This window comes from Archocentrus centrarchus, chromosome 15 (genome assembly GCF_007364275.1).
Source record: "Archocentrus centrarchus isolate MPI-CPG fArcCen1 chromosome 15, fArcCen1, whole genome shotgun sequence".
In the NCBI taxonomy this organism is placed as follows: domain Eukaryota; kingdom Metazoa; phylum Chordata; class Actinopteri; order Cichliformes; family Cichlidae; genus Archocentrus; species Archocentrus centrarchus.
Genome location: NC_044360.1, coordinates 21,293,677 through 21,302,872, shown reverse-complemented (window position 1 = coordinate 21,302,872; position 9,196 = coordinate 21,293,677). Strand labels below are relative to the sequence as shown.

At 41.2% G+C, this 9,196-nt stretch overlaps 1 protein-coding gene across 1 annotated transcript in view; it reads right to left on the bottom strand.

Moving 5' to 3' along the window:
* Window positions 1–226: 226 nt before the first annotated feature.
* itga9 (integrin, alpha 9) overlaps window positions 227–9,196 on the bottom strand; it is a 47,440-nt gene continuing 38,470 nt past the window's right edge. Inside the window, exons 20-28 of the mRNA XM_030748799.1 lie at window positions 8,900–8,979; window positions 8,692–8,775; window positions 8,129–8,237; window positions 7,928–8,035; window positions 6,609–6,734; window positions 6,335–6,454; window positions 6,149–6,244; window positions 2,850–2,969; window positions 227–489 (exon numbers count right to left, since the gene is read on the bottom strand). Of these exons, the coding sequence (XP_030604659.1) occupies window positions 391–489; window positions 2,850–2,969; window positions 6,149–6,244; window positions 6,335–6,454; window positions 6,609–6,734; window positions 7,928–8,035; window positions 8,129–8,237; window positions 8,692–8,775; window positions 8,900–8,979 (942 nt within the window). The 3' untranslated portion in view covers window positions 227–390. The remainder of the gene's footprint in view (window positions 490–2,849; window positions 2,970–6,148; window positions 6,245–6,334; window positions 6,455–6,608; window positions 6,735–7,927; window positions 8,036–8,128; window positions 8,238–8,691; window positions 8,776–8,899; window positions 8,980–9,196) is intronic.

Below are 9,196 nucleotides of genomic sequence, written 5' to 3'. Positions count from 1 at the left end.
GCCCTGAGGGTTTTCTTGTCCACCAGTATTCATGCCGTCTCCACATCCCTGTACGGATGTGAGTCTCCATCAACAGCTCTGCTCCGCTGGCTGGGTGATACCTCCTTTGAGATTAGCTGAATTCCACAGCAAGTGTCCGCTGGCAAGCCACCTTGTCACCTCAGAAGCCTGTTTCCTGACCCCCCCCCCCCCCCCCCCCCCCCCCCCCCCCCCCCCCCCCCAAAATATTAAGTCTCCAAAAAATATGGAGAATATTCTTTTCTTCCACATATGGAAGACTGAAAGGCCCAATGCCACTGGGGGGGCCGGCCTGAGAGACCCTGTGCTATTGGATCTTTCTCAGCCGAATCCCTAATCTCACTGGCTCCTCTGGGACTCCTGCCGCAAGTCTCAGTGGTCCTTTTCCATCCAGTCCCAGCTTTCATCACTGTCCTTTCTGTTCTTTTCGGCCTCAATGATCTCCCTGTAGCGTCGACGGAAGAATCCCATCTGTCAATGAGTGAGAAGAAGCAAGAATCTGACTTAATGAAGTGCATCTGTGGTCATATCTGACTTCAGAAGTGAAAAAAAGAATAATTATGCATTTCAGTTGGTAACTACAAATCACATTCACTTTATATTACCGCAGAACATTTTCAGAAACATACCAGAACTTTTTAAGGGTATACCTTTCCTCTCCAGAGATTGTCATTTTTCAAGCAAAACATGACATATGTAATTCATAGCTGTGACCTAGAGTTCAACCACTAGCTGATTTTATCACCCCATATTAGCTTTGGTACGGGCAAATATGTCTCAATTATGATATTTTTGTCATATCTGATACCCTCAGTTGCTCTCGGAGTAGATATTTTGATGGGAAGATAACACTCTCGAGTTTGTACTGTAAATAGTTTGCTACCACTTTGACCTGTTAAAGGGGTTAGCTTATATTTGTAGATTGTTGTAGACTGCAAGGTACCGTGTTTTCCTGTGGAAGAAATAATCCTGCATTTGAGAAATTTTTACATTTCAGTTTTTGTATGAAATAAACAGAAAAGTGTTAAAGGGGCTTTCAACATGCTGACTGTCAGGCTAGCTGTTTCCTCTCGTTTTAAGGCCCCGTTTACACGAGAACGATTCAGTGGAAACTGTATAATTATTTTGTTTTTGTTTTCAAAAATTAATGGGTTCAGACATTTTAAAATTGATCACCGTTTACATGGAACTACAAGAGACATTGAAAATGATGTAGTTCCTATGCCAGGCTACAAGCTGTATAGGAGTCGCAACCATAGTGTGCATGAGCCAGAGCCTAATGTTTTCAGAAAGTAGAATTTTACTCTTTAAGTAGTAACAGTTATATCTTGATTATTATTATGTTTTAGGGATCTTTAAAAGAAAACAAAATAAAACAAAAGACTTGCTAGCTATTTTGCATTTCTTTTTCAGTATCATTAACAGTTTCACCCTTAAAAAAAAATTATAAAACTGTACTTGCTATAAAGCTAACAAGCTGTTTGGCTGGAGCTTCAGAAAATGAACAAAAACATTTCCTCACATATTGCTTTTTTTGTTTGTTTGTTTTAAAGTTCTGGCTATATTATTTTTTAGGGATCTTTAGGAAAAAAAAAAACACTTGCTAGTTATTTTTGCATTTATTTTTGCAGTATCAATAACAGTCTCACCCTAAAAACAAAGTCTGTACTGGCTATAGCAGGACAAGCTCAGACACATGAGACTGAGATGGAGACAAACTGCAGCAACATTTTTCATGCTAGAAAATCAGCACTTACGCAACACCATTGTCTTGTTTATCTTCTTGACATAATATGTAATAGGAATGCAATTCACCGGCTAACTCTCAGGAGTGTCAGTGGATGTGTGGCCAGTTGGAGAGTTTATTTAAAACAGCTTCTTTCAGCAGCACTTTTACAGAAATTACATAATTTTTGTTAAGCTAACAACTCAGACCTTGAGTTCACCGTGATGGATTGTATATCTAAGTTTGAAAAATGTGCAAGTTAATATTTCTCCCACAGTGAAACAGATGGAAAATAATGGATCTATGAGGTGAGCAATTTATTTCAAATATAATGGACTGAAATATGGCCAGCAGTAATGTAAGTAAAACCACATGAAACCACCACCAAGGCTAGACACAACTCAAGCATTTGCCTTATTGAAATACATTGTTTCTTTAGGAATGTAATAGTTACTACCCATTTAAATTTCATTGAGCTATAACATGCATTTACCGAGTGTGGTGTGTAGGAGATATAACAAAGTGGAAAGACCAGTAGAGTCTTGGTGTGTATCTAATCAAAGCAGCCACACTGCCTTGCTGCCTCTCTCACTACGACTCCATTCATTTATCTGTATTTGGCTGCTAAAGTTTATTGATACAGACCAGTGCTCTCCTCAGGCATTTCCTGAAAAGAGCAATACAGAACATGTGCCGCTCTTGTAAGTGGGGTTTATTTTGGCAGGATCCGAGGAACTGGGGATCGGGACGGGGGAGTATCCGAGGACCAACATTTCGAGGCTTAGTTGTGGTATTCCCGGTGGAAGATGAAAAAGTGAAAAAGACATTGTGTTTTGTGGCAAAAGGGCCTCTGGACTAGCAGTGTAATTGATATGTCCCCCTTTAGATATTTCTAAAGGTGGTATGGTGTGAATTATTGTCCAGTCTGTGATTTGTCCTTTTCATGGACAAATCACAGACTGGACAAACAAGCTTTCACTCCTGCTTCTTTCCCTAATCGCCACCTGTTTCTGTACAACCAGATACCGTGCTGCCATTTAAGTGGAGTGTGGTGACCAGTGCCGTAAGCTGAAAAGCCACAGTCTGTGTTCACGAGTTGGTTTACCTTCCAGAGCAGCACAGCTAACAGCAAAAAGATGAGGATTCCCACCAACAAACTGATGGCAATGATCCAGCCAACTACGTAACCCCTTGGCTCCTGACTGTGGAGAGCCTCAAACACCAGCTGAAATACAACAACATTGCAGTGAGTCACAGTGAAATACAACACACACACACACACACACACACACACACACACACACACACACACACACACACACACACACACACACACACACACACACACACACACACACACACACACACAAAAAAACACATTAAGTCATGTTCTGCTAACGATGCAATCTGGTGCAAAACAGCAACGGAGACACATCTGATTTCAGTGTGTTTTGGCTGTTGTCAGAATGCATGGCTTGATTCAAATGAGCTACACTCATTAAAGCAAAAAAAAAAAAAAGACTCAAATAACAGGAAACTGGTACGGAAGGATTTTTTAGGACACAGATATCAGTTATACAAACAGGAAACACAAATCAAACTTAATTTAGATTCCAAGTGTAATTCTATACAGTATCATAAATCAGGAAGCCACCATTAAAACAGAATTCATACTGAACTGACAGACCCTACTGTAGTTTTAAACACAAGCAGGAAAGGACAGACTCGTGGGGTGACCTTTGGTCCATATGGAACAAACATTATGAACAAGTTTATAAAATTCTAACGGCTCACACTCTCAAACATATTTGCAGTCATAAGTGATTATTTTTGGACATCTCAGGATAAGCTGGTTAGTCAGGCCTCTGTTCCAGACTGAATTATTTTGACAACCATAAGATGGAGTGTCATAACATAGATTGAAGATCTGATGAACCCATGATGTAAGCAAAGCTGAAAAATTCATACCCTCCTGTAAGCATTATTTGCATGCTAACAAGCTAAACCAAGATAGTGAATATGATATATAATGGTAACGTTAAACATCAGCAAGTATTTATCTTATGAGAGCAGATAAAAACAATGCATCATCTACTCCCTTTTTGAGTTTTGTGTCATGCTTTTAGACTGGCTGATTCTGAGTTATTGCTATTCAGGGAGGCTTGGCAACTCTTAGCCCGGTTCCACACTGATTTAGTGCTATTTGAACTCTTTCCCATGACATGAGTGAACGCTGACCAGCTGGATAATCTGTCACTGACATCAAACTCAGCTTACTTAAACCAGTGTACTCTGGCTTAAGTACAAAAAAGACGTTAAGTGGCACTGAGTGACAAATTTTGTATATACTGTAAATGAGTAAACTTACTGTACTTATTTTAAATCACTTTCTAGCTCTGGTGCTGATGTTTTGTTTTGTTTTTATTCGAATTACCATTACAGTTAAAAGGCCACATTTCTAAGTTGCAAGAAAATTAATTTGAAGCTATTAAATACCTCTGAGCCTTTTGCAACAAAATGACTTTGATTGGATAATTTGCACTGTATTAACAGTGTTTGGACTGAGTGAAATACAGCATTGATCTGCATCACAGCAAAGCCTGCTGTAATATCAGCACTCGGGCCTTAAATGGAAAACAACATACTGCCCAATCATAAAATCAATGGGCTTATTTATTTACTAATGTTCTTAAACAAAGACAAATACTGTGTGTTCCCTCACAGTCAGTGACTGAGGGACACCGCTGCTTCAACGTCCAGGGCTGCACGGGCTTTAAACACAAATGTGGCACGAGACGCCAACTGTGAGCCAGGACGAAACAAAGCGGACAAGTGAAGAATAATCTCTCTGTTGAATAGTTTCTCACATTAACACATCCCCGTCACCCCAAGCTCTGGAATGTAACTGTTGTTAAGCATGCCGAGGCATTTGCGTGCACAAAAACCTCGACTGGTCATTGCTCTCTGACACTGAGTTTCCCAATTTAACTTTTGCAATCACTTAATGTGAAGTTCCTTTAACTCTGCCCTGCATTTCTAAATTTGTAACTTGCACACTTGCATACTTTAGCAGCCTTAAATGTGCATTCTTAGTGAAAACATGTGGCTTTATCTGGATCTGTTTTCATTTCACGGATGATAAAAAAAGTCAAGCTTGTTGTTCTGCTGACAACCAGAAAGCTTGCTGCGAACTGCACAGCCTGGGACCACAAATTATATTTGCAGTGTGTTCTGTAGTTAGCTGGGATCCTGAGGGAAAAGGGTAAAGTGTTCAGTAAAATGTGGTAAAAATGTTCAGTAAAACTCAGCAGAGTATATTTCTCTGGATTGAGCACACCCGCAAAGTGCTGAAAGAGCAGCATGGCATGGACAGATCCATAGCATGTATGAATTTTACGAGCACAACTGGAAGTCAGGGTCAGCAGGCCTGCAACCCAATCAGTGCTGTAATCTTTTCCAGGATTCCACTGAAAGCATGCTGGGCGCTAAACGTAATCAGCAAAACTGATCTGCCAGGCCATTTGATCACTCGGCACACAACAATGGGGGGAGGGTCTGTCCTTGTGCACAGCTGAGGACCCCCGAAAACAGCTAATAGGAGTGCCACCACACATTAAACCCATAGTGCCCAGCTGTTGCAACTGATCTGGAGCACATCAGCAATTCAAGGAATGTTTAATTGCAGCACAGTGGACTGTGATTCTAAAGATGAACATAAATATGTTTCTTGATATATTTTTGCAAGCAAAGCATAAAATCCTTCACCTAAAATGGAAAGGCCAAAGCTCCAATCAGCATCTGACCTATATATGTAACACCTTTGAGCGAGACACAGCAACTTTAGATTAGATTACGTTAAACTTTATTAATCCCTTTGGGAGGGTTCAGTCAGGAAAATGAATGAATTATTAGTAGCAGCAGCTTCGTCCTGCGTGTCACTTTTGTCAAGATGAAATGCGTCGAGGCTAATCCAGACTGAGGCAACACAGACAAAGACACAAGCAGTTCACTGAAATTCACTCAAGAGAGTTTGGAGATGGTAAATGGACTGTACTTATAAAGCACTTTTCTATTTTAACTGAGCACTCAAAGCCTTTTTTTTTTACTACAAGCTTCATTCACCCAGTCATATAAGCTCTTTTTTCTATACCCAAGTACTTTGTCTTACATTCATGCACACACTCAGTTGGATGCATCAGGGGCAACTCTGGATTCAGTATCTTGTTATTCGACATTTAGACTCAAGTAGCTGAGGAATTGATGCACCAACCTTCTAACTGGTACATGACCTGCTCTTGAGCCACAGCCGCCCCATTTTCGCCAAATTTTGGATTAATTTAGAGGTTTTTAGATATGCATCATCGAGATTGCCACAATTTGATAGTAAACTCATGATATACTCACGGAAATGTCCTCTGGCAGGCCATCTGGCACTTCCACCGTCCTGTCATTTACTTGTACATTGCCCCTTGTGACAAACTGGATCACAGAGGAAGAATCCTGTGGGTGGAGAGATTGTAAATTACAGACTGCTTTAAAAATCACAGTAACCCGTGAATTAATTTATTGCCTTTGCGACTTGAGCCTCACCGTCTTTAGGATTTCAGTGTTGAGTAAAAGTTTTATATCTATGCCCAAAGCTTCTTCTTTTAACTGTGGACCCAGACTGCAGGAGATGGTCATACATGCTCTTCCAGGCCGATCACAGTCCTGTTTAAAAGAAGACCGGGTGCATTTGAAAAGAAGTGAGAAAGAAAACAGATGTTACACTGACTAAAAGAAAATAAAAACAAGAATCCTCACAGGGGGCAACTCTCAATGACCTCTGAAATGTCAAAGTGCAACATGAGGGCTGTATATTTACCAAGACTTTCCGTCCTGATTTGGTGAAGAAGGCAAATATGGAGTGAAAGATGCTCTCTTTGTCCTGGGGGATGGTGCATGGTGTTGGGTTCCTATGAGGCGTGCAGTTTCCTCGACCACTGGCCACCTGAAACACAGTTATTTAAAACAGGGATGTGTGACATGAGTGCAGAAGAAAGAACGTGTTTTGTCAAATTTATGCTGAAAACAGATTTTGGTGTGACATCGAAAATGTTGACGTACGCACTTTTGTCACCTAAAATGGCCCTATCTCGCTATTGTTAGGAGTCTCCAGGGCTCAGAGGAAGTTCTCACCAAGAATAAGCGGGAACCCCTCCCAGACTTTTTTCTCCATATTGAGTGATTTAGAGGTGTCTGGTTTACTGCCCAGCCCCCAGGGAGCACTTCCCCTTTCCCCTCTCCTCAGCTGGACCTGATGCTCTAGAGATGGAAATCTCCTCACTGTCTGCTCTGCCACAGTACCACCCAGCATGTTTGAGCTTTTATTGCAGTTTTCTGATGTCCTATGTTTTTGCTGCATTTGCTGGCTTGAATACTCTTTGCTGCTACACTGAACTTTAACCTGGTGAAATCTCCCGGCAGATAACAGGCTGGGAAAACTGCAACATGTGGAGTAACAGTGTGAAACTTTCATATATTACAAGAAAATTTAGATCTGTGTAAAATGTAGGAATACCTGACTATAAAACATAACTGTGCTACTGTCCAGTGTGCCACAGACTAGACGCAGTCTTAACAACTTTTATGATATGTGGGTCCAGGCTAGGGATGGTACGGAGCAGTAGCCAGCCCCTGCAGGTGTTCCACTCCCATTTCGTGCAAGCCGTCTGATCCCCTGAAAGTGATTCCAGATGACTCTAGGAGGGTGGGATACAGTCAACCCTGTCTGCTCATTCACAGTAAATATAATTAACAGTTTGAGCACCCCCATGGTCTACCTCTATGAAAGGAGCAATGCGAGGGTTAAGAAAATATTTAAACCTGGTGGGAGTATTGCGTTTCTTTGTCAAAATGCAAAATATTGTGAAACAAAATGGACGGCCAGCTTCAGCAGCAACATTTTTGGTTCTGTGGTGCCCCACACTAAGCAAACTGCCCACCGGTTTAGCAGATTTTGGTACATAAATGCATCCACTGAAGTGGATACAAGCAGCTGTGCCGCAAGAAGCAAAACAAATAAAACTGACAGGCGTTTGCTGGATAAATGAGCTAAAAATGTGGCTTCCTGCAGGTGAGTAAACTAATAAATAACCATTTGGCCTGGAGGAATCATGTAGATGGACTGCTGTTGGCATCCACCTGTGTTTCAATGATGTGGAACATCTCGGCTCCGCTGCCAGCCAGCCGGTTGGGAATCCTGATGTCCACAGTAGAGCCAGGCAACCTGCTGGGCCCCTTATTTATAGCCTGGAAATGCATCACACAGAAAGAAGAAATATGTAAATATATAAAGAAACATTTTAAATGCATATTTTTGTATCCACTCTCTTTGAGTAGTACCTGGAAGGTGAGATTGAGAGGTTGAAAGTTGCACTCCATGTCTTCTAATTGGACAAAGCGCGAGTCATCAACGGAGTTTCCATACACAAAGGAAGTTGGCGTAATCACACTGCAGTCCAGGAAGGGGATGGAAGATGATTGATTAACATAAAAATGTGTTTAAATGACAACAAAAACGATATTCTGAAAAGTTCCACAAAAATTTCTGCTTTAAGTCGCGTTGAGCTTGACAGAAGCGTTTCCTTTATCAGCAGAGATATTTGTCCAGCTTTGCTCTAAAGCCTCCCTTCACATTAAAGACAGCAGCTTTATCAGATATCAGAGTTCAGGCAGATTTAGGCTGTTTTACATCTCTCTCTCTCACTCTCCCTCCTCTGTGAAGCAGAGCTATGGTGAAGCATTTGGAGATAAGGTTTTTCAAGTGGATATCCTCCATACTGACAAGCACTCCCTCTCTTCCTGAGAGCCAACTGATGGGCAACTAGAGCAAGACTCTGAGATAGCTTTACATTTGCAAAACAGTGACTACACTGTTATGGCGTTCATATTTGTCTTGTTCTTACCCAGTTATAGTGGTGTCGGTCTCGTGAATCAGAGGGATGGAGATATCCAGAAAGTTGTCGGAAAGTTTGTGCTCAGGATTGGCGCTAAAAGAAACAAGTATCCATGAAACCGAATATTTGACTTACTGTATGGGCACAATTATTTGTGTGAATCAGTATTTAGATTTGCAGGAATCTCTGGGTATGCAGTAACATTCGAGCCTCTTACCTTTTTGCTTGAACTAAGAACTGTAATGTGTCATTTTCCCCAGAGAGCTGGGTGGTGTCAAAAATCACTGCAAAATGATACTGTAAAGACAAAAACAAGAATGATACGGGGTGTCACTGATGATATTCTCAACCATGAAAAGATTCCATGTGATGAAGAGTGTCTGTTTGTCAGACACTGAAATATTCCTCATTCAACAACGTGGTCAGCAGGAGGCCAGTTACAGAGGAGGTTAAAGCACCTCTAAAATAACATGACTGCTGCTTGCAGTTTTGTGCAGTTCGTTCTGCCTTAGTT